At 34.5% G+C, this 25,148-nt stretch overlaps 6 protein-coding genes across 6 annotated transcripts; 3 read left to right on the plus strand and 3 right to left on the minus strand.

The window, feature by feature from the left end:
- Positions 1 to 290: 290 nt before the first annotated feature.
- On the plus strand, positions 291 to 636 carry LOC113523208 (uncharacterized). The gene has a single exon (XM_026909077.2). The coding sequence runs from the start codon at positions 436 to 438 to the stop codon at positions 634 to 636; it is 201 nt and encodes a 66-aa protein (XP_026764878.1). The 5' UTR covers positions 291 to 435.
- A 1-nt stretch (position 637) lies between these two features.
- LOC113523206 (GPI mannosyltransferase 1) lies at positions 638 to 2,014 on the plus strand. Its single transcript, XM_026909074.3, has one exon. The coding sequence runs from the start codon at positions 638 to 640 to the stop codon at positions 1,925 to 1,927; it is 1,290 nt and encodes a 429-aa protein (XP_026764875.1). The 3' UTR covers positions 1,928 to 2,014.
- LOC113523207 (mitochondrial import inner membrane translocase subunit Tim10) lies at positions 2,006 to 5,601 on the minus strand. The gene is made up of 4 exons (XM_026909075.3): positions 5,464 to 5,601; positions 4,750 to 4,898; positions 4,295 to 4,473; positions 2,006 to 2,802 (listed from the first exon to the last, which is right to left on the minus strand). Exons 3-4 carry the CDS (start codon positions 4,434 to 4,436, stop codon positions 2,663 to 2,665), a joined length of 282 nt encoding a protein of 93 aa, XP_026764876.1. The 5' UTR covers positions 4,437 to 4,473; positions 4,750 to 4,898; positions 5,464 to 5,601; the 3' UTR covers positions 2,006 to 2,662.
- Positions 5,602 to 6,276: 675 nt separating this feature from the next.
- Positions 6,277 to 8,252, plus strand: LOC113523246 (UPF0488 protein CG14286). Its single transcript, XM_026909135.3, has 3 exons — positions 6,277 to 6,555; positions 7,507 to 7,641; positions 7,847 to 8,252. Exons 1-3 carry the CDS (start codon positions 6,366 to 6,368, stop codon positions 8,185 to 8,187), a joined length of 666 nt encoding a protein of 221 aa, XP_026764936.2. The 5' UTR covers positions 6,277 to 6,365; the 3' UTR covers positions 8,188 to 8,252.
- Positions 8,253 to 8,333: 81 nt separating this feature from the next.
- LOC116413548 (uncharacterized) lies at positions 8,334 to 12,511 on the minus strand. The gene is made up of 4 exons (XM_052891988.1): positions 12,396 to 12,511; positions 11,869 to 12,037; positions 10,442 to 10,697; positions 8,334 to 8,741 (listed from the first exon to the last, which is right to left on the minus strand). The coding sequence occupies exons 1-4, from the start codon at positions 12,478 to 12,480 to the stop codon at positions 8,334 to 8,336; spliced, it is 918 nt and encodes a 305-aa protein (XP_052747948.1). The 5' UTR covers positions 12,481 to 12,511.
- Positions 12,512 to 12,767: 256 nt separating this feature from the next.
- LOC113523186 (coatomer subunit delta) lies at positions 12,768 to 24,991 on the minus strand. Its single transcript, XM_052891967.1, has 15 exons — positions 24,878 to 24,991; positions 24,705 to 24,744; positions 24,375 to 24,495; positions 23,914 to 24,016; positions 23,435 to 23,554; positions 22,876 to 22,935; positions 22,284 to 22,395; positions 20,855 to 20,939; positions 19,952 to 20,125; positions 19,077 to 19,153; positions 17,528 to 17,616; positions 15,934 to 16,084; positions 14,631 to 14,742; positions 13,959 to 14,081; positions 12,768 to 13,555 (listed from the first exon to the last, which is right to left on the minus strand). Exons 1-15 carry the CDS (start codon positions 24,878 to 24,880, stop codon positions 13,387 to 13,389), a joined length of 1,539 nt encoding a protein of 512 aa, XP_052747927.1. The 5' UTR covers positions 24,881 to 24,991; the 3' UTR covers positions 12,768 to 13,386.
- Between the last annotated feature and the right edge of the window lie 157 nt (positions 24,992 to 25,148).

The raw sequence follows: 25,148 nt of genomic DNA on the forward strand, positions 1-25,148 counted from the left end.
TCTGATTACTGAACATCAGTATTATATTCATGAGTCAGATCGTGTATTACTAAGCTATTAAGTTTTCGAAATCGATTTGCATACCTCAAGCATGCAAAACTTGATAATGTTTATGCATATAGGCGACGATTGCTACTTATCGTCGCGTAGGTTGTCTGTTTATTTATGATTTACTATTGTGACTTTACTATTGTAACTATATTTTTTCCAGCCCGTTATGGACAATCGTCGTCGGAGCAAACCATTAGGCAAAAGAAGTTGGATATTCCGATACCCAAAAACGTTTCAAATAACATTTACTGTATTATCGCTTGGGATATTCTTCTCCAAGCCTATTTACGACATATTCATCAGGCCTCGTGAGGATATTGATCTATCTGAACCGCCGACGACCCTACAAACAAGGAGGTTCATTCAAAGTTCAGAAAACTAACTATGGAATCCGTAGCGAAAGCCAGAGAGAGGCTAGCTAAGTACCCGTTACTGTTTGCCAAGTGCTCAAAACAAGGAACCCTGTACGCCCGTTGTGTATTGCTAAAAGAAGATTCAGTGAAAAAGGACGATTGTGCTAAAGAATTCCAAGATTTCAAGTCGTGTTTGCAATCTGCTGCTAAAGATTTAAAAACTAGGATTTAAAATGGAGACGTTAAAACAATACCTCAATTTGCCATTTAGATGCCATCTACTAGCAGGTGCTCTAATACGGTTCATACTAATCCTCTATGGAGACTTTCACGATAAAATTTATGATGTTCCATACACGGATGTCGACTACAAAGTGTTCTCGGACGCTGCGAGACACGTCGTCAACGGTAACTCTCCATACCAACGTCATACATACAGATACAGTCCCTTATTGGCGTACCTAATGGTACCAAATATTGTAATAGCTAAGAATTTCGGTAAAGCCCTCTTTTCAATTTTCGATTTGTTAGTTGCATTTGCTATAAAAATATTAGTTGAACACCAATTCGAGACGAAGGACAAAGGGAAGTCTTCAAAAATTGCTGTTTGCTGTTCATTGTTTTGGCTATACAATCCTATGAGTATTGGCATTTCGACCAGAGGCAATGCAGATTCTGTTCCCTGCTTTTTTATAATACTATCAATTTTATTCTTGCAAACAGATATCGTAAAGGGTTTGCTAAAGTTTGCTTTATCTGGCATTTTGTTGGGCATTTCAATACATTTGCGGTTATACCCCTTGGCATTCAGTTTTCCCATGTATTTATCTTTGGGTGCCTATAAAATCAGTCGCAAAACTAGTATCAAAACTGGTTTCGTATCTTTAATGCCAAATAAACAGCAAATCGTTCTCACTTTCAGTTGTATAACAACTCTATTCTTTCTTACATACAGTATGTACGTTTTGTATGGCTATGAATTCTTATTTGAAACATACATTTATCATCTATTTAGGAAGGACACAAGACACAATTTCTCTGTGCTTTTCTATTATTCGTACTTAACAATGGACCAGTTGTCGTTTGATATTGTGAAAACCGTTTCCCAGGCATTCGAGTGTATAATTTTATTTATAATTAGTTTGACATTCGGTTGTGATCCTAAGACGCTTCCCTTTGCTTTATTTTCACAGGCAGTCGTGTTGGTCGCTTTTAACAGTGTGATGACGTCACAATACTTTGTTTGGTTTTTGTCTCTTTTGCCATTGGTTGTTCATAACTTGAAGATAATTCCAGCGAAAGCATTAATTCTGGCCATTATATGGATTTCCGCGCAAGGTGCTTGGTTGTTTTATGCGTATTTATTAGAATTTAAATGTAGGCAAGTTTTCATATTTATATGGTTGAAGAGTGTAGTTTTCTTTTGCGCCAATATATTTGTATTGGGTCAGCTTATAAAAAGCTACACGATTGGCTATGGCTTCGGCCATTTTAATGTTGCCACTGATATAAAAAATAAGTAGGAACCTAGTATTAGTTCTATATAGTTATGTTTTGTAGATAGATTTATAATGGCATTTGTCATGAAATAAAACATGGAATAAAACGTTTTTCAATTATTTTATTGCTAACAACTATCGAACTAATAACCAACTACATAATTATGCAATTAACTAAATATTCAGTCATACCATAACAAAATGCAATTACCCGAGGAGGAACACATTGACGCATGTCATAAGTACGATTATGAATATTATTAATATACAAATTTGTTAATTGAGTACAAGTTTAAATCATTGTTTATGTTTATTGACATGAATAATGATTCAAATGCCTATTATTCCAATTACCTACGTACAAGTTAGGACAATAACTGTACTAAATTATGACTATAGAAACAAATTATATTCCTGTTGTGTCTATAAATCATCTGTCAACCATACTTAGTGATATTAATGACCTTGACGAGTGTGGTAATCATACTATAAATAATGTGGCAAATAAACGTAAATAGAGTCAACTTAGTTCTGAAATTTTATAGAAAAAGAAAACGTTAAAAACTCTTTAAAATTAACAGAACTTTCAAGGTAGGTAAAGAGTAAAGGTAAAGTTAAAGAAATTATATTTCAGAAATGACCCCTCTACCCACAAAAATGGCCCTTGAATTTAAATAAATAATTTATACATAATTTGCTAAAAAATAAAACTAAGTTATTTTCCTAACTTGACATTGCATTGCGCCATATTGGTATCCATTATTTTTTTTCGGGTATATTGACCTTTGTTAAATCTTCTGACTCTCCTTGTGACATGTTGGATAATTTCTTGCCAATACGCTCATGAACATCCAAATATTTAGCCACACACCTATCTAAGCAGACTGATTCACCTTTACCTGAAAAAACCACAAGAAATTTCTTTTATAATTTTTGCTGTACTCCAGTCTGTTTATAAACAAGTACATCATGATGAAAAAAAATTAAATAAATTATCTTTATATCTTTAGAGGTAAATATTTTGCCAACGTATAAGACATTTAAGATATGCCCACATCAAGTTTGCTTTCAATATCATATGCAAGTAACTAATCAAGTCTGAACTAAAGGTTACCAGTGCTATATTGTTGCAAGATGAAATATGGTCATGGATTAAATCACCAAATTTTTTTTAATGGATGATAATAGAATGGTAACCTCGCCTACACTATCGGTATCCACCGGCGGGGCATCAGTGATAGATGATAAGTGAAAATGAAAGAGCAGCTTAATTAGCCCATTGTGATAAATACACCTAGAATTCAGTATGATGGTTTCCAGGGGGGACCATATGGATATCGACCAGACAGGGCATATTGCTAGCAATGAGACTGGTAGTTTGCTTTACTAATAATCCCTCTCCCGCTAATCACCCTTTAATTATGTTTATTAAGTGCAAAGACAATAAGGAAAATCTAAAAAGTTTTAAATATACATTCTCTCCTGATCAATTCAAATTTATCTTTAATTAATTAATTTAATTTTTCTTTTTTTTATTTATTGTTTTTTATTTTTGTATTCTAAACATTTTGTAGGTAGGTAGTGTAATTAGAGAAAGAAGTGAGAGCTAAAAGATGTAATGAAAAAGACTGAAAAGGGCTAGTTGCATTGGTTTGGCCATTTGGAGAGGATGGATGAAAGAAGAATTATGAAAAATATTGAGCATGAATGATATTAGAGATGTCAGTAGGGACCGCCCTAAATGGATGTATCGATCAAATAAACAAAAGAATATACCCAATATGCAAAAGAACACTAAATTAAAAGATCTGTTTGAAACAAGGCATCTGGTGTTCCATTATTTCTGCCCACGTCATTAAGAGCTAAATCCAAGTCTGTCAAATGTACAGGAAACTATAAAACTAATATTTTGTCAAGGATATGGAAGGATATTCTATATTTTAAACCAGATTAAAGAAAATTTGAATATTAGTAATAATTTGAATTTTAATTAATAGAACTTTTAATTAAGTGAAATATTCGAGTACAGTGAAGTATTCGGGTGCCCACGATACAGGTTCGCCTAGTGTGGGGCCCATTGTATTTTGTATTTGTAACTTTGTGTTTTCGTCAAATAATAATAATAATAATAACAGAGTGAAAAGAAAATTAATTTTATGGCATTTAGCTGCCTTTGATTTTATAGGCCTCATATATATATATATATATATATATATATATATATATATATATATATATATATATATATATATGAAAATTTACCCTTTGGTTTTGAAAAGTAGTATGTACTGCCCATTATTTTCTTAGCGTGATTATTTCTTGTAATTGTAATAAGTTCATTATTGTAAGCTTTTGGAGGAAAGAATAAAGAGTACCTATATATATTGTTACCTAATTCAGGTTCATGATACTTCAGTGGGATACACTTCCTGTGGCACGCAGTCACCAACCGATTGTACATGTCTGACATCATCTCAATTTCCAGCTCCTGAACGAGCTGCAACTTTGCCGGGTCCATCTGCGGCATCGCCATCTTTATGTAGTCACTTCTAATAAACTCTCAATAACACCTGAAAAAATGGATTACATTATGAATTTTTTTTAATAACTCTCTATCTCTTTTCCTTTAAAATGGAATATGTGTATAAATGTTAAATAGTAAATCTTCGGTGGTATATGCTTATACAACGAAAGTGTTCATCTATTTCTAAACCAACCAAATATATAGACTGCTCATATTAAGCTGCTATAGTCACTTAGATTAACTGAAGCCTTAATTAATACTTCCCAGAGGATAAATATGGCAATAAATGGATATAACTTTAAAAAACTAATGTAAAACTTACAAACTCAAAACTTTCTGTACAAGTCAGGGTACTCTCCTTCGTTGGACCTGCGCATGCGTTCCCGTGCTCTCATATTCTCCAAACGCTGCTCATTGATGGTGTTTTTTGACAATACAAACAGTGATAAACTTGTTACTGTTATTGCTAACCTGAAAAATTTATGTATATATCTACTTAAAAAACATTAAAATCCATTGGAATATCTTATTTACTACTTATAGTTTGAGATCTCTAAATAATACTTGTGTGGTCACAAAATTATTATATTGAATAATGGTGTATAAAGCGAAAAGGAGATATGAACGATAGTAATTTGATTTTTTGATACCATATTATAACCAAAGAATGCCTCTGACAACCCTATTTGGAATTATGGTTGTGAGCATATTTATTATTCTTATAATTTAACTAAACCAATTCTATAGACTAAAATTCATGTAGGTACGGCTTTAAGCTCTAGACAACAAAAAGAATTAAAATATTCTGCTGTTAAACGCCTATTATTAGACTTCATTAAATTAGTTAAAATATGTGAATTCACTCAATAAAATTAATGTCGAATGTTAGATGAAAATAACATTCGACTCTAATAGAAAAGGACAAATTCAAGGAAACTATTATAAAATTTATATATTTTTACAATTAAGCGAAACATGTTTTTGAGAATAATGTCTAGTGTGTAAAATAATGGCAAATGAATTAAGCAGGGCTCACCACACAAGGTATCTATATAAACAGGGATTTTGTGTAATTATTTTTTTGTAATTACCACGAAAGTGTTATTTTTCCAAATTTTCCAAGCGGCATACTATACTAGAATTATTTCGAGAATTTTGAAATGACATATATTTTAAGGTTATTTATTTAGTACGAAATTTAGCCATATTACGTCATATTCGGAAGTCGCCACTATCGCAACTTTTGTCTATGGTCTATCACAGATATCAATGCTTGTTTACACTTTATTAAGTGATAGTCCAGTACACTAGACTGAATAGCATTTAATTAAAATATCCTAAATAATTAATTAAATTTTAAAAACGCAGCTACTGCAAAATATATTCCAAGGGTTTGGCTTACTCTTTTTCTGGTACGTCGTATTACAATGACGTATGATAAAATTATAAACAATATATAGAAACGATGAAATTTTTTATTATGCAATCTGTGGTCGTACTCTAAATAAGTATTCTAATCTATCTATTCTATTGTATACAGTAACCTACAGTATTGCCACAAAATTACATTTAATATTTATTTGTATCTTTCGGCCAGATCGTCAACTAATTTTGTAACAATAGTAATTATCTTTTTTTTTCAAGCATATAAAGGTATATTCCAATCTTCAACACAGAATTCATAATTATGTTGTAAAAATAATTTCACACGTAAAAAAATAAAAAAGATTGTATACGCATTAATTTTCATTTAACAACGTAGAGTTTTCCATATTGAAGTTATTTCTTTTTAATGAGAAAATAAAAACGCAATTCATGTAACAAAAATATTTTATTGTAATGTAATTTTCAACATTAAACCTCTGGCAACATTAAAGTCGTGCTTCATAGTTTCAAAACAAGACGCTTTCTTATTTAACTTAAATAATATAGAATAAAATGCCTAAAGCTACAAAATTACACGTTAAAGGCAAGTCTAATTCAATACAGAAACCATGTAAAGTCGACAGGGATAAAACAGAAGCTGCAGACACTGACGAATCCATGAGGCAATTTCAGTTGGAGCTGTGTTGGTGTATTCAGCAGTTAGAGCGATCTTTAGCCGATAAAAAAGGAAATGATAAACAAAGTAAGTCATAATAGAAATATAAAAGTACTACTCTGTTTAGTACGATTATATATATACAACATTTACTTTTTAAGAAAATATAAAATTAGGTTATAAAATTGATATTAATTTTTAGTATGTTATGTAGTATTATTATGAATATACCTACACTTATATACAATTATACGGTATTAAAGTACCCTTATAAATTATGAATAAATACTTTGTGCATTCCAATTCATAGCTGTGAATTGGACTGCACAAAGTATTTTAGTTTATTTTTAGGGTTCCTTACCTCCAAAGGAAAAAACGGAACCCTTATCATAGGATTATTAGGATCACTTCATTGTCCGTCCGTCCATCTGTCTGCCTAGATCCTTTTTCTTAGGAATGTGTGGAGGTATCGAGCTGAAATTAATATCATATACTCAGGTCTGCAATCTCTTAAAGCAGTAAACTAATCAAGCTTCTAAATTAATGCAATCAAAAGATATGAACTATTTATATTGCATTTTTTGACATTTGCAAAGGGAATTAAAACCTATAAGGTACTTACTATTAACCTAGAATCATGAAATTTGGCAAGAAGCAATGTTATATCGCACAAGTAAAGAAAAAAAATCCAAAAATGGTACATTTATAGTTACTTCACACAAAAAAATTAAACTTGATGATTTTATATGGGGCCCTTGTTGTGCGGATCTGACTCGCACTTGACCAGCTTTTTTTTTATTATGTATGCACAATGATAAAAGCCCTTAATAAACGGTTATGGGAGAAACCTATGTTCAGCAGTGGACAGTTAAAGACTAATATGACCATATTACTTCATATTCAAGCACCTTATCCAAAAATTATTGTGTATTAGTCTCTTTTTTCTATTACATTTAATTATTCAGTCAACTCACAGTTCAAAGTTTTTTATGATTTACTTTGTGGTAATATATATTTAATTGCCTGTTTATATTTCAGTGCAAGAAGCATGGAAAGTTTTAACAGTATTAAAGAATAATAATCAGCCAATAATAAGGAAAAGACAACTAATGCGAACTCATTTTGGAGATTATAGAGCTAAAATGGCTGCCGAAGAAAAAAAATTGGCAAAGAGTATGTATAACCGCAATCAACTATTACAGAAATGACAAAATAGGTCTCTAGATCCTTTTATTTGGTAATATTTCATATTGTGGTGCCTCTGTGTTAAAAGTAAGTGTATAAAATGCATAAAACAAAAAAAAAAGTAAAAAAATATATCTCTAAACGAAAAAAAAAACTGGTTTGAATGAAGAATAATTTGTGAAATTATTTGCAGTGGCAAGCAAAATCAAGATTTCTGAGGCACCAGATAAACCAAAAGCAACATTTCTAAGAAAATCTGCATTTTTAACTACAGGCAACAGTTCATTTAGATTCAATTTCAATTTAGCTTCAGAACAAATTGACAACGCTGATTCCACTGTCGATTTAAATAATAGCAACACTGTAGTAAAAGATAATAACACGGAAGATACTAGTAGTGTTGCTATTACGGAAAACATTGATGACGATAAAGATGATAACTCCATCAAAATTAAAGAAGACAAGTCAAATAATTTCAAATTCTCTTTTTCCGATTCTGAATTTAAGTTTAACTTTAATATAAACGATTCTTAGTTGTAAGGATAGATTTTTTTTATAAATTACTGTTTTATGAAATAAAACTAATTTGTTCAAATAAATCCATGTTTTATTCATTCACCACAATGAATACCATTTAAAGCAATAAACATTGAGGACACCAAATAAAAAATAATAGGAACTTAAACATCGCCACAAATACTCTGATAATAGCCAGACATTGTCAGTACACTGTTATCATTTCTTATAAGCCTGGCACAGGTGTAATCTTTGAAAAAACTATCTGAATTGGGCACAGAGAAGCCCACAGGTAACTCATATTTATAGAAGTAAGGACCCCAAGTTGCTATACCGAACAATTTGTTTGTTCTTGTATCCAAAACTGCTCCGCCCTCAACGCCGTGGTATTTCTTACACTGTTTATCTTTTTGCTTGAACTGCTGAAGGGTGCAGGAGTGATAGCACGGTACATGAAACCCTTTTACGCGATTGTAGTAAGTTAAGATTGTTGTGCATATTTTTAGGTCTATTGTTATTTTTAACTCGGTCAAGTCATATTTCCTATCGGCCGCTTTTATTCGGTGAATGCCCTGGAAATATTTGCATGGTATTTAGGTATTATTAACCTGTAAAGACTTACATCGCGTTCAATCCCGATTGTATATTTAAAATATATTTGTAGGTATATGGATGACCTAACTTCTCTTACGAAATATATATATATATATATATATATATATATATATATATATATATATATATATATATATATATATATATATTTGATGTTACTTAAAAATAGAATTTATAAAAATTCAAATTTCCCGCCATCTTGATTCACTTCTATGATAATTCTATATTTTTAACATTACTGCTTATTTAATCGTAAATTTTGTCGTGATAATGTTATCACAAGGGGGGAGGGGAGAGCCCCATTGCTATCAATGTACCTATCAGGTCGACCTCCACTCGGTTCCTCCTGGAAACTTGTGGTTAATTCTTATGGAATTCTTCACGATGGGCTCAATGACCTGCTTTCATCTTCACCTATCATCGCTCACTGGTGCCCCGCAAGCATATACCGATAGCGCAGTCGGCATTACAATTCTATTATTATCCATTAAAAAAAAATGTTATCACAAGAGTATAAGATATTTATTTCTTCTACGATTTATGTCTCGCTTTAAGTACAGACGCCCGGGCGGAAAGGGATTGTTAGTAATGGAGACTGAGAATCCCATTGCTAGCAATATAGCCAACCAGGTCGGCCTCCTCGCGGTTCTCCCTGAAAACTATCATGGTTAATTCCTGATGAATTCATCATGATGGGCTAACTGGCCTGTTTTCATTCTCATCCATCACCCTTCACTGGTGCTCCGCCAGCGTATCCCGTTAGCGCAGGCGGGGTTACCATACCATTTTTACCCCTAAAAACACAGACAAAAGTACAGACGCCCGATTCAGCAAAGCATGTGTTGTTTCTAAATACGAATTTATTTCTATTGATTATTATTATTAACAAGTTATCAGTAGGCTTGTTCATTACGGGATAAAAATGGAATGGCAACTCTGCCTACACTATTGGTATGTCACTGGCGTGTCAGTGCAGGGTGATAAGAATGGACGAACTCAGGCCAGTCGGACCATTGAAACGTATTCCCAGCTCGTTAACGACTATGAAAGGGGGGAAGAGATTGTTAGTAATGGGGAAGTTAGTCCCCATTGCTATCATTATACCCTTTCAGGTAGACTTCCACGCGGTTCCCCATGGAAAATATCGTGATTAATTTATCGTTGATTTCGTCACAATGGGCTAACTGACCTGAGTTTTCATCCTCATCTATTACCTCTCAGTTGTACCCCGCCAGTTTATACCGATATCGTAAGCGGGGATACCATGCCATTTTCACCCAATCACAATGAAAGGTACACCTTGTGAGGGTCGACTCGAGGTGTTTTTTTTTGTAATTGGATGAAAATGGAATAGTAACCCCGTTTGCGCTAACGGGATACGCTGACGGGGCACCAGTGAAGGATGATCGATGAGGATGAAAACAGGCCAGTTAGCCAATCATGATGAATTCATCTGGAATTAATCATGATAGTTTCCAGGGGGAATCGCGAGGAGGTCGACCTGGTTGGGTATATTGCTAGCAATGAGATTCTTAGTCTCCATTACTAACAATCCCTTTCCCCCCGAGAAGGTATATTGTTAGAAATTAGGCCGCCAATCCTCGATACTTACAATGTCTCCCCCTCTGTAAGTTTGCATTCTTTAATATTTAATTACCTTTTGTGTTGCATATCCAATAACTTTATAGTCCAATCCAGATAAATCCAGATTTTCGAACCATTCGAAATTGTCATCCGTTCGGTTCACACCGTCGAAAAGCTTTATGAACTTCCATGGCCCTCTAAAATCTCCTTCAACAACGACGAATCCGATATCGTCGAATGCTTGTTTGCTTGCCTCCGACGGTATCACGAATGTCAGGGCTGGCAGTCGTTGCTGCTGATATACTAGGGTTGTGTGGTTCACTTTTAAACTATAACAGTTTTATTTTTGTATTTATGCCCGTATTAACTATAGCAGAGTTGTTCACACCCACTTGCGGTAAATTTTTTTTTTTATACAACTTAGAATGGCAAACAAGCTGACAGCCCACCTGATGGAAAGTGGTAACTGTCGCCTATAGATATGAGCAGTACCATGGACATAACAGAGTATACTGTTTCGCCTATGATACCCCCCATGCGTTGCCATTCCTGAGGACTCAGATGTTATTCCTCCGTACCCAGTAAATTCACGCCATATCCCACCCTTCAAACCGAAACACAGCCATGCAAACACAACTGCTTTACGTTTGAAACACGAATGGGACAGAGGTACCCAAGCAATCGACTTTTGTACAAAGTCTCCCTCTGGTTGACAGCTGGTAAACGAGCATGCGGCTCACCTGATGGTAAGTGACTACCGCCGCCCATGATCACTCACAACACTAGTAGCATTGCAGGTGTGCTGCCGGCCTTTTGTGTTTGTGTTGTTAATATGTTTATAACAAATAAGAAAATTTTCCTTTACAAGGTTATTTAAAAAGAATATTATTTATTTTTCCTTAAAAATGGGATGTTAATTGGTTTGGACAGCCCTGGATCATAGCACCTCTATTAACGCAGTCCCACTCGTAATCATCAGGCTTTACTTAATTCCTAGTGAAAACATTACGCCACGGTGGACCAACTGACCTGACCATATCCTTTGGGGGAAAAAGGGATTGATAGCAATGGAATTTGACAGCTCTATTGCTAGCAATATACCCTATCAGGTCGACCTCCACGCGGTTCCGCCTGTAAACCGTCGTGGTTAATTCTAGTGAAATTCGTCACGATGGGCTAACTGACCTGCCTTACATCTTCACCTGTCAACCCTCACTGGTAACTAAAATTGTAACTAGACATAATATAATATATTATAGACAGAAATATTTGAGAAAATTTGATATCGGGAGTTTATAAGAGCAATAAGGCCAAACAATTTTCGAAAATTTTGTCTGTCTGTATGTTTGTTCCGGCATCACACAAACACCACTCCACGAATTTGAATGCGGATTTCACTGTTATGTTTTTAAAGTGGTGTGTTTTATCTCAATACACCATCTAGAAGTGATCTTATCTCATTGGTTTCCTACTTCAAAAACCTAGAATTATAAAATGCACCTATAAATGCATCTAGCGGCGGTAATAAATATCCTCTCTTCGACGCAGACAGCCGTGCACATGTGCGGCTTGAGCTCACTCCGAGAGTGGATCACCCTCGCGATCCACGGGTATTGCAGTTCAGACACTGGTTGAGCGTCTACCTGGTAACTCTCCAGTGACGAGAAGACTAAAATGGTTTTTTTTTTATACAACTTAGAATGGTATTTTATTAATAATGTTTCAACTTGGAAAAATAGTTTTTATTTTTATTTTTATTCAACTTAGAATGGAAAAGAAGCTGACGGCCCACCTGATAAAAAGTGGTAACCGTCACCTATAGACATGAGCAGTACCATGGACATAACATAGTATACTGTTTCACCCATGATACCCCCCATGCGTTGCCATTCCTGAGGACTCAGGTGTTATTCCTCCGTACCCAGTAAATTCACGCCATATCCCACCCTTCAATAAGTTATATAAAAAATAAAATAAAAAAAAAACCCTGTTTTCATAAACATGAAAAAAATTTGAATAGCACTTACAAGTTTCATTCAAACTACTTTTGCTAGGTGAATTAGTTTGATATAGTTTATAATAATGGTCATCACATTTTACACTCGAATACATTTCGAAAATCCATAAAATGAACCATAACAGCGTCAACATACTTTTATGAAATGAAACAAGTAGTTTTATTAGAATTTTTATTGTTACAATATTTTTTTATATTATATATAGCTATATACCTACTTACGCCATAGACATATTTTCCGCAATACAAATTATAGCCAAAACAATTTTTTAATAATGATATTATAATAATACAGAATATATTGTATAAATAAATCCTATAAAATGTTAAGTGGCTTCTAATTCAAACAAAATACTTTTTAGACAAAACATTATATGAAGTAATTTTTATTCCAATTTCTTTATGTATAGAATGTATTAACAAATAATATAATTATTTTTAATTGAATCGTTTGTTTTTTTTTATACTACAAAGGTGGCAAACAAGCATACAGAATATCTGATGGTAGAGGTCACTGTAGCCCTATCGACGCCTGCAACACTAGGGGATCCTGTAGAAACCTTAATACCCTTTTTGAAGTACCCCATACTGTAATCTCTAGAGAAAACTTTTGCAGGGAGCTCATTCCACAGCCTGAGTGTTCGTACAAGAAAATTTCTTTGAAACCGCACTGTACGTGAGGATGAATTCCCTATCGATAGCGAGCAGTGCGATTATAAAAGATGGCTGTAGGCATCATTTTAAACAATTTCTTAGAAAATAATCCGTTACACAAGTGGTAGAAAACACGAAGGGAGGCAAAGTCTCGCCTTAGACTTAAGAGCTCGACTATTTAAAAGGTAATAAAATGTTTTTTTTTTTTTTACTTTCATATAATCATCAAGAATCTGTCAAGAATGCAGGTAGGAATATTATTCATTAAAACATTTCACTTTTCTTTTTAAAGGAATGTGTACAAAGACCATGGCTCAAACTGATGAATTAGAAATTAAAAAAAAAAATTAAACAATTTCATATTTGTCGGGGTGGAAGCTGATCTCTTGTGAGTAGTCGACAGGGGAACCGTCTTCCGCTTGTGTCACCTTCGTGGCCGTCAGGAGAGCCAGTGAGGTATCCGATGTCCAAGTCACCGTTAGAGGGAAGAAGTCATTGGGAATAGCTGGAGTCACGCTGTAAAATCAATAGTATATTTATTAATATTCAGTGTTTAAAATATTAATACTTATGTGAGTAGCGCCCTCTGGTGTCAACTTTGAGGCTACCTTTGTTATAATATGGTATATATGAAGACCAGTGATGTAAGTTACCACATGACAGCTTTAAGTGCCCCCCGAGCCATACATGAATTTAAAAATTAGAGATTTAGGCTGAAATTCGATCATAGGACCTGCAGTCCTTTCATACATTTCTAATTTGGAGATAGACTCACATCCTAATTGTGATACCAAGTCAGTGAAACTGAAAAATTTATATAATTTCAAAAAGTTGCTAAACAGCTTCAATTTAAATAACATTAAGTGCCTAAATGTTGCTATATGGCCAAAAATGCAATGATGAGGATGTAGTTACTCACGTAAACTCCAGACTGCCGGTTTTCTGCTGAGCATTCACGACTGGAATGCTCCATATGAGGGAGCGGCCCTTTTGTGTGTAGCTACCTTCCCACTGGTGCACCACGACTTGTGTGTTGCCAGAACTAAATTAAAAAAAATCAATATAAAAGTTTTAAAGTCTTGTTAAGTGTAAAAAAAAAAACAAATTCAATATAATGTTTTGTAGTTTTGAAGTTGTACACATACCGACAAATAATTTGAAACAATTTTTCAAAGTTCGCTAGTAGAGCACTTTTTAAATAATCATAGGCACATTTAATTCCATGCCTACCCCAATGCTGCAGTGGGAATCCAGCCTTAATTATGCACCTACTGAGTATAGCTAAAGCGTGTGGCACAGAGGAGAGGTTCTCGAGCGGCGGCCTCGTACGGGCAAACGCAGTGTAGGATGACCTCCACTAGATGGAGTGACGACCTCAAATGCATTGCAGGTAGTCAGTGAATGCAGGTGACTCAGGACCGTTCCTTATGGTAGTCAATCGTAGAGGCCTACGTTCAGCAGTGCAGCAGATCGTCATAGTCGTAGAATACTGACGGATCTGACAAAGATTACATATAAAGATCCGTCAGTATTCTACGACTATGACGAGAAAATGGCTGAGATGATGATGACAATGATATGCGGTACTCACGGTAGCGGTATGTTGATGTTGACGTCTGTGAGCGTGAGGTGGTCTTGCTCCAGCTCGTACTCGATGTTTACGTCGCAGCTGCCGTTGGCGCCCTCGGAAGGCCAGCAGTTCACTGCGATCACATTGTTCATACAATTGAGACTGTACAGTACAGATAAGCTGACGGTTCATCTGATGGAAAGTGGTAACTATCGCCTATAGAACATCATAGAACATTCTGTCGCTCATGGTGCTCCTGAAGTGTTGCCATTTCTGTGGATATATATATATATATATATATATATATATATATATATATATATATATATATATATATATATATATATATATATAATATTTTTATTGCACTTGTAAATTATACAGATAAATACATTTATAAATATTGTAAGCAAGGGTGGACTTATCTCTGAAAGAGATATCTTTCAGCCAATCCAATACAGTGGGAAAGCATGTTGTATATTTTATGATGTATTCAAGTAACTTGAAGCTAGTCATGCTTACTATAACGTCCTGATTAGTAGCGATGTAGTGGACCGAGTCGTTAAGTTCCCTAAAATATGGTTAAGCTCATTCTTCATACTTGTGAACGGGTGCTGCTTGTGTGAACCGGTCTACTCATGTTTGCTTGTTTATTTTTCATTCAATAATATATATAAATAGAACTCAATGCTAACTATAGTCACAGTACCCATACAAAAAATGTTAAATTATCTTGTACATAAAAATTTGAAAAGAATAACTGTTTAGTTTCTAGCGGTTTCTTCTCAATAGATTACAATATTCCAAATCCTGCAGTAGAATCTTAAAAAACTGACAATTTAAAAGACTTTTTAAACAAGTCTTTTTTTTATACCACTGAGGTGGCAAACAAGCATACGGCCCACCTGATGGTAAGCGGTTACCGTAGCCTATGAACGCCTGCAATACCAGAGGCATTACGCGCGCGTTGCCAACCCTGAAGAAACGTCTTTACCCCCCTTTTGAAGAACCCCATGCTGTAGTCTCTTGGGAAAACTTCGGCATTCCATAACCTGAGTGTTCGTGGGAGAAAACATCTGAAACCGCGTTGTACGCGACCATTTAGGTTGTAAGGTATGAGGGTGAACTCCCTGTCGATGGCGAGCCGTACGATGATAGAAAGTGGCCGCAGGCATCATATTGAATAATTCCTTTGAGCATAATCCGTTGTACAAGCGGTAGAAGACGCTATTCAAATAAAGATTATTTCTATTCTCCCTTAAAAGGATCCTTCCTTTAGCAAACAATATCATCAACGTCATCATGTCAAGTGAACTCCAGTTACCGGACAGCGGCGCGAGCTTGTCGTCGTTGGCGCCCGTGAGCCGCCACTTGAGCACCCCGACGTCGCTGTGCAGCGGGAACGGCCGCTGCGCCTGCTTCAGCCCGATCACGCCCTGGGACCTGAACGACTCCTTATCCACGTTCGGGTGGGTCTGTATACAAAATATACATATATAATCATCAAAACTAAAATTATGACAAATGTGTTACTTATTTAATGTCTTTGAATCGAAATTATTTCTATCTTTACAGTAATTTATTTATTCATTAATTTAATTACAATCACATATTACCTGTAGTAATAATGTTTTAATCACAAAAAAAAAATTAAATTCATGATCAAAGGGTCGTACCCGACCCAAAGGTCCCCATGACACTTGCGGCATTTCCGCGTTGGATTGCCAGAGATATCCTTTGAGCCAGATACGAACCAGAACGGCGATCATATCCCCTAACCGCAATGCGCAGACTCAACTCTCTTATAAAAGATTTTGCTGCCGCTCCCCACACGCCCAGTCTCAAAAAAAAAATATAACAAATTAAATTACTTTTGCCCGCAACCTCTTACGGATTTTGGAGGTAAGTAGCCATATCTGATGATTTGTGATACAGGTTTAACACTTAGAACAGTCACCAGCTCCCACGAATAATATTGATAAAATGTTCTGTATGTTATAGGTAGTAAGTTACTTAATTGTTTGGAGTGAGAAATAAATAAATATAAATATTTCTAGATGGGTGTATCAAAATAAAACATACACCAGTTTTTAATTCAAGAAAACTATTGTGAAAACCACATTTAATTTAGTTTTGTCGGAACAAACATTTTGGCTTCCATCACTTCAATAAAACCTCCAGAGGTCTGTGCATGGGAGACATTTAAGAAAAAATTATGTAACATTTTCTTTATGGGAGATATTTAAGTAAAAATAATGTAGAAAATACATACAATAAATTACAGTTTAATTATATTAGTAAGATACCTGTTGCCTGAAAGAGATCGCTACTTAGCTATAAGACCGTCCATTATTACCTCTTTCTTTACCTCGTTTCTTCTAATTCTGATTCCCGTACATACTTTTTTTTTTGTAATCATATCTTTCTTTGAAAAGAACAACATTTTTCATTCATTCATTAATAATACATTTTACTCAACACAAAAAGGTGACATCTATTGTGAATGTGCATGCATGTATCAACAAGAATTGAAAATATTTAAATTTAGAACGTAGTTAATTTAGCAGCAGTTTTTTGCTACGCAAAGTGAATGAATGAATGAATGGTTTATTTTTCTCTTCACAATAGGTAGAATAAAGTGACAACTTGAGGTACAATTTGATATGAAGACCAATTTTGTGAGAGACCGGTGCATGCGGTAGGTTTAGAAGAACCTGTGTAACAAGTCAACAGTGCCCCATCTCCATGGACTACACAAATACAAGGCAACCAATTAGTGTTATAATACACAGATAATAATAATAATATATAAAGTGAAAGTAAAACCCCATTGATTGCAAAAAGAATTGTAACAATCTTTTAATGAATTAATGTTGTAATCGCGTAACGTAATTATAAAAAAATGTTAAAAAGCCGACCTGTAACTGCAAAGACCTGGTGTCCTTATTGTCGACGTGCACGTGTATGCGCCCAAACTGTTCATTGCTTATACGCAGCGTCAGTAAGCCTGCCAACAATTATAATTCCATTATATTTATAATAACTCATCATCATCATCGTCAATAAGTCGTCAGCATCATAGACACAACTAGTGGCATGTTTCTTTCCCTGTGAGCATTCTTTAGTTTTATAGTGATCACTCAGAAAACTTAAAGTTTAAAGCATTCAGACCAATTACCAGAGGGAGACTTTGTACAAAAGTCGATTGCTTGGGTACCTCTGTCCCATTCGTGTTTCAACCGTGAAGCAGCTGTGTTTGCATGGCTGTTTTTCGGTTTGAAGGGTGGGATATGGCATGAATTTACTGGGTACAGAGGAATAACACTTGAGTCCTCAGGAATGGCAACGCATGGGGGGGTATCATGGGCGAAACAGTATACTCTGTTATGTCCATGGTACTGCTCATGTCTATAGGCGACGGTTACCATTTTCTATCAGGTGGACCGTCAGCTTATTTGCCATTCTAAGTTGTATAAAAAAAAACCAAATTGTTTAACTATGAACGTCTTAGTCAGAGGTCACTTTACTCTATGGTGCAAGGTGCAGTTGCACACGACCGCAGGGAGTTAGATTTAAACACAATTATACTCATCATCCAATCGTCAAACTAGTACACCTGTACTTGGGGGAAAGGGATTGTTAGCAATGGATTTTCACAGCCCCATTGCTAGCAATATGCCCTATTAGGTTGACCTCCACGTGGTTCCCCCTGGAAATCATCGTGAACAATTCTTGTTGAATTCGTCTCGATGGGCTAACAGACCTGCTTCATCCTCACCTATCGCCCCATCGGTGTATACCGATAGCGCGGGTGGGGTAACCATTCCATTATCACCCATTAAAAAAAAAGTACACCTGTACTTGGGGGAAAAGGGATTGTAAGTAATGAAGACTGAGAATCCCATTGCTAGCAATATACCCAACCAGGTCGATCTCCTCGCGGTTCCCCCTGGAAACTATCATGGTTTATTCCTGGTGAATTCATCATGATGGACTAACTGGCCTGTTTACATTCTCATCTATCACCATTCACTGGTGTTCCGCCAGCGTATCCCGTTAGCGCAGGCACCCCGCCTATACCATACTATTTTCACCCATCAAAAAAAAGTACACCTGTATTTATAATCACAAATAATTATTATAATTATAAATACTAGAAATAAATATTTATCATCATCATCATCACCATCATATCAGACATTGTCTTCAACTAAACATAGGCCTTCCTCTAAGCGGAGGTTTTATCAGTAGTCGCCACGCTTGGCAGGTGGTTTGGCAAATATAGTTAAGAGTTTGGTGATGTTTTAAAAGAGATGCTGCTGCCCATCCTTCGACAATTAAATTCCCTTAGTCGCCTCTTACGACAGAAAGAGAAAAAGAAGAGATGGCCTATTCTATGTCAGGACCACACAGCATAAAAACAAATATATAGAAATAAATTGCAAATTTACAAGGTATATAGTTTACCTGATAATTCAAAGCTTTGTATGTCTCCGTCACGGCCCGCGATCAAATTGAGGCGTTCTTCGAATCGAAGGTGCACACTGTAACGATTATATTCGAATATTGTCATGTAATAACACCTGAGACCTCAGGAATTGCAACGCATGGGGGGTATCATGGGCGAAACAGTATACTCTGTTATGTCCACGGTACTGCTCATGTCTATAGGCGACGGTTACCACTTTCCATCAGGTGGGCCGTCAGCTTGTTTGCCATTTTAAGTTGCACATATATATTGGGAGTTTTTTCTTAATACATTAATTATTTTACACTGTTTTTTCTCATTTATCACAAGTATTTTCTATGATCTTATAATAATAAAATTATTACTACATGATCTGTACATTTGCATGGGAGATAATTAAAAAAAATATGATAGGAGTCTTAAATAGATCAAGAGAAGTTAAAACAATAATTTTATAGAAATACGTTTATCCGTCTGTCTATATATTTGTTCCGGCATTACGCAAAAACTGCTGCACTAAATTGGATGCGGTTTTCTATGCGTACGAAGCACTAAGCAAAATGCTAGTAAATAATAATATCTATTGGGGGAAAAGGGATTGTTAGTAATGGAGACTGAGAATCCCATTGCTAGCAATATACCCAACTAGGTCGACCTCCTCGCGGTCCCCCCCTGGAAACTATCATGATTAATTCCAGATGAATTCATCATGATGGGCTAACTGGCCTGATTTCATTCTCATCGATCACCATTCACTGATGCCTTGCCAGTGTATACCGTTAGCGCAGGCGGGGTTACCATTCCATTTTCATCCAATAAAAAAAAATATCCATTGCCGGGTCAAATTATGACTGAAGTAATGATAATTACTCACTCCTTCTGGTTAAGCGCGGGCTGGTCGGATCGGGCGCCGCTGGCACCGCCGGTGGTGACCGCGGGCCCCACAGGCGTCGCCGCGATGTCCCCCTCCGAGCGCAGCCGCGACACGAACGAGTCTGCATCGGTGCCGCGCGAGCCCAGCTTCATGGCTGAACGCGTCACTGGTCGGCTGTATATGCAATTTCAAGATTAATTTCTTTATAATATTATCAAAAAGTGGAATGAAAACTATTGTAACTTTTTCTAAGAATTTGGTTTAAGATTTTGTAAGTAATAATTTATAAGGTCTAATTCCCAAAGAGAGTTGACGTCAGGCAGGTGGCCGGTCGTAAAACTAAAAACCAAATCTTTTTGTAATATGGATAAAATCATATTACGCCGACCCCAAATGATTGGGATAAGGGTAGGAAGATGATGAATTTATTAGGTCTAACGTCATAGATCAGGCTCAGAGCATTACCCAAATGCAAAGTTCGCGTATATGAAAATTATTAATAACCCAAAAATATAATATTTGTAACACATTGGATGATTCGATTAATGAATGTAAAAAAAAAATTAACGTGAAAAAGAAGCTTTGACACAGAAATATAATTTAAATAGACAAGATATTACATTATTTTTAAGTATACTCGCAGATCCACATTCCGAAACAACAAAATCTTTCATTGTTGTGTTTTTGTATCAATGATTCCCTTTATTTTAGTATGTAAAATCACTAATTAAGATTAAGCTTGATGGGGCTGACATGTCCTTATAGGATAAAAAAAGCCTCAAAATAACAATTATTAAAAAAAATACTAATATTTGATACCAAAAATATAGCAAATAAATGTGGTATTATTTTTTCACATACGATACAATACTGTCGAATTAGGATTAAGTAATTGAAACTTACGTTTCTCGTGCAGGAGTTGTTGGTAATTTCTCTGCAATCGGCTCCACGGACGCTGAGGATACTGACGAACTGCCGAATCCACTTCCTAGAGAAAAAAAATTATAGATAGATAGATACTCTTTATTGTTTCCTCCAAAAGATTACAATAGTAAATATATTATAAATATAAACAATTACAGAGGGAGACTTTGTACAAAAGTCGATTGCTTGGGTACCTCTGTACCATTCGTCTTTCAACCGTGAAGCAGTTGTGTTTACATGGGTGTGTGTTCGGTTTGAAGGGTGGGATATGGCGTGAATTTACTAGGTACAGAGGAATAACACCTGAGTTCTTAGGAATGGCAACGCATGGGGGGTATTATGGGCGAAACAGTATACTCTGTTATGTCCATGGTACTGCTCATGTCTATAGGCGACGGTTACCACTTTCCATCAGGTGGGCCGTTAGCTTGTTTGCCATTCTAAGTTGTATAAAGAAAAAAAAACATTAATTGACATAAATTCAATATAGTATGACTCACGAGAGTTAATATTCAACAACAAAAAAAAATTGGAATATATGTGTATAGATATAATGTATACAATTTAAAAAGCAAATCAAATAGTAATAAAGTATGTGTCTTATTGCCACCACGTATTTTCAATACTAGTCTGTTATAGAAACAGGTCAAATATTTTCAATTTCAAATGCAAAATTCTGTTTGTATGTTGGCTTTTAATGTCTGAATGAAATTAATCGTCATAAGATTTCACATACAAATTTGACATGAAGAATGAAATTACAGATTACAGTGGCATAACACCTTAGTCCTCAGGAATGGAAACACGTGAAGGGTACATGGGTGATACAATATACTTTGTTATGTCCATGGTACTGGTTATGTCTATAGGTGACAGTTAATACTTTCCATCAAGTGGGCCGGCAACTCGCCGTACTAATTTTTTTTTTATATTACCAGCTGATCTAGCAATGCTTGTTTTGCCCCTCACTGCCACCTATAGGATTCATTTTTTCTTGTTTCAAAACTATTCTACACTTCAAGTTGGAGCAGAAAATACACATTTATGAAATTTCATTAAAATCGCTTGGGCAGTTTCGAATATTAGCTTGACCAAATATCGTGAGTCAGATATTTTAAACTACTTCAAAAAGAGAAGGGGGTTCTCTATTGGTTTGTAGGTACATTTTTATATCTGTTTTCTCAGAACTTCATCATTTTAAACAGATTTCATCTGAAAGAATATACTCTCAGATCGAAAAATAAGTAAGTTAAGTAATAATAATGAGTTTTTTAATAAAAATAACTGGTTTGGCCACCATGGAAGTTGGTATTTTTTTGTGGAACCCTAAATTTGAGATATATATTAAGATATTAAAGAAAATGGAAATAGGCTACTTTTTATTCCAGTCATTGGAATAATTTCTTACCGAAAGACATTTGGGAGCGCGGCGGTTGTCCCCGCTTGGCCGCTTCTAATCTCTCCCTCTGTAACTCTTTGGCGCGTTCTCGCATACGGTTAGCCGCTTCGCGTTCTTGTGTCTATAATGTAGAAAATATAATATATAATATACCTTATTAATATTTTGTTCTTTAAAAAACCTATTATTATTATTATTTCACGTAATATTTTAAAATAAGTTCAATAGTTACGTTGTTTATATAAATGTAAAAGTGTTTTTATTATTAATATGGTATATATCGACCAATAAGAATATAAACAACTTTTTATCTCAGTCACGCAGATGAAGTTGCGAGTAAAAACTAGTATATTATAAATAAAACCATTCATACAAGGGGATTAAAATTTTCAGCGTCACTGTCACTGTTTTACCAATAAATTTTGTCACAAAACTTATTTGCATGCCATGCTTCAGTTTGATATGGCAATTATTACTGAGTTGTGACATTTTAATGTAGTTAATTTATTTATTTAAACGTATTGGCCTAACATTCAACCAATTAACCTTTAGAAAGAGCAGAGATACTCTTGTATTGTTTAAAATGAAATAAAAAATATACCTGTCTAACTGCTTGATAAATCTTCTCCTCATGAGAATCCATTTCAACAAATGAGCGAACCTAAAAATAATTATAAAAAGTTAACAAACAAATATATTCTGTGGTTAGGTTATGATAATAATGAAATATATCTTCTAACGTCAAACATACTTTTTCTACTTGTTTTTCAAAATCAAAGTGTGAAAAAGTTTCTTCAAGTTGGATCAGATGAAATATATGTTACAATCGACAATCCTAAAGTAAAAACATGTTCATAGAATACAGTAAGAAGTGATTAATCTGGTAATCTACTTTCTGCAAAAAAAAATGAAGTTCCAAGCAATATTTTGCTGATACGAAAAAACAATAATTATTAATAATAAAGAAATGTAACAAATAAATATTTAATTTTGTATTTCTGGCAATTTATGAGCACATAAGCACTTATACCAATAAGTTGAGATTATATAACTTAACCACAAGTGTACATGCATTCATAAATTGATATAATATTACTTGAAATTTTGTTTTTTAGACTAGTACATAATTATGTATAATATAAATATATTAAATCACAAACCTGCGCCAAATTGACACTCTCCCTATAACCAAGTGCCACAATCTCATCAAATGCGAACAGAAGGTTAAAAGCCTGGTTCAAAATCTCGGCCTCTGTCAATTGAGTGCAGTATTCTGGCACCTAAATAAAATATTTTTTTATAAATTGATACTTAATATGGGATTGAAAGAAAAATTCTATTCATAGAAAAAGAAACAATTTTACTTTAATTTTACTAATATGTAAGGGAACCCTGAATCCATCATTTATTTTTATGGTTATATTGTATGGAGTATACTAAGTTTTTTCTTTTTTGCAACTCAAAATGTGTGTCATCAATTGTGTGTCTCAAAAAATAAAAAGGTGATGGCTTACCTAACGAAAAGTGGCAACCATTACCTATATTGTGATATTAGTTGTCATAGAATATTTTTCTTCACAATATTTCATAAAGACAGTTACAGTAGTACAACATATATAGGTATATAGGTTTAACATACCACTCTACTGAATAAACGAAGAGTCTCCAAATCCTCCAAGATGTTGCTGGCTTTTGTAGTAATTAGCAACATATACAATTTGTCTAATGGTTGATAAACATATCTGAAATAAATACGCCGGATGTATATAATAATTTGTTTCGTTTTATATAATAAGCTGCAGTGTAATCAGTGTGGTAAATATTGAATAATTTGTTATTATAAACATATGTAATTATTTTTTAAATTTCATCATACTAACATTAAAATGTGAAACTTTAATACATGTTTGTTACCCAATCATGTTAGACTGCTGAACAATTTTAATGAAACCTTTCTACACAAATCGACCATATGATGACTGACATGTCATTAGAGTATTTTGATTATTATATACATAGGCAAAGCTGTAAGTGTGAAAATAATAAACTTAGATTATGGTAAGAGAAATGAATTTTATATTGTATATAATATATTCGAACCTGACTGATTCTGTTTCGACAAAGGTATGCTGTCGGCCGCTAGTCATTAGTTTCGGGAACGCAGCGAGCAAACCTTCGATGCGGGCTTTCGTCATCTCCACAAATTGACGTGAGACTAAAGCTGAAAGAAGACCATTATAATTATCAATTAATAATACTTATTGTTAAGTTATTGCTACACGTAACAATATGCACAACGGTTTCTGTGACTAAATAATCAGTATTTTTTAATGACAGAGTACACCCATTTTCATGTCAGACTAAATCGGCCCCGATACTTTATTATTTTATTGGATAACTATATATTAATTAGAACGTGTAGGACTTTACCTTTCCCGGATTTTGTGCATACTGTAGCTGCTATGAGCACCTGAAATTATATTTCAATATGAACAAAATTGTAAACATAGACCGGACGCAAACACATTTTTCTGTTAACACAAATTAATAAGTAGTATAGAAATTAAAAGAAACATGAGCTTTTGTTATAAATTTATATTTACCATATTGAATTCACGTTACTAATAATAAATATCATTAAAATTAATACTATTACGATAAAACAGTGACTATGACAGCATAACATACAGATGACGTGTTGAAGTGTAGAAACAGTGTTGCCAACAAACTAAGAGAATTAACTTAACACATTTGTTAATTTACCTACTTGTAAATGGACTCTCACGCAGTACTCGTCATGTACGAGACTAAATCTGTCATTACTAGTTTCAAATAATTTGTGTTGCAGCATCTAATAATCTAGGTATGTGTTGC

The sequence above is a fragment of the Galleria mellonella genome, unplaced genomic scaffold (genome assembly GCF_026898425.1).
Source record: "Galleria mellonella isolate WM207_F2 unplaced genomic scaffold, CSIRO_AGI_GalMel_v1 utg146, whole genome shotgun sequence".
In the NCBI taxonomy this organism is placed as follows: Eukaryota; Metazoa; Arthropoda; class Insecta; order Lepidoptera; family Pyralidae; genus Galleria; species Galleria mellonella.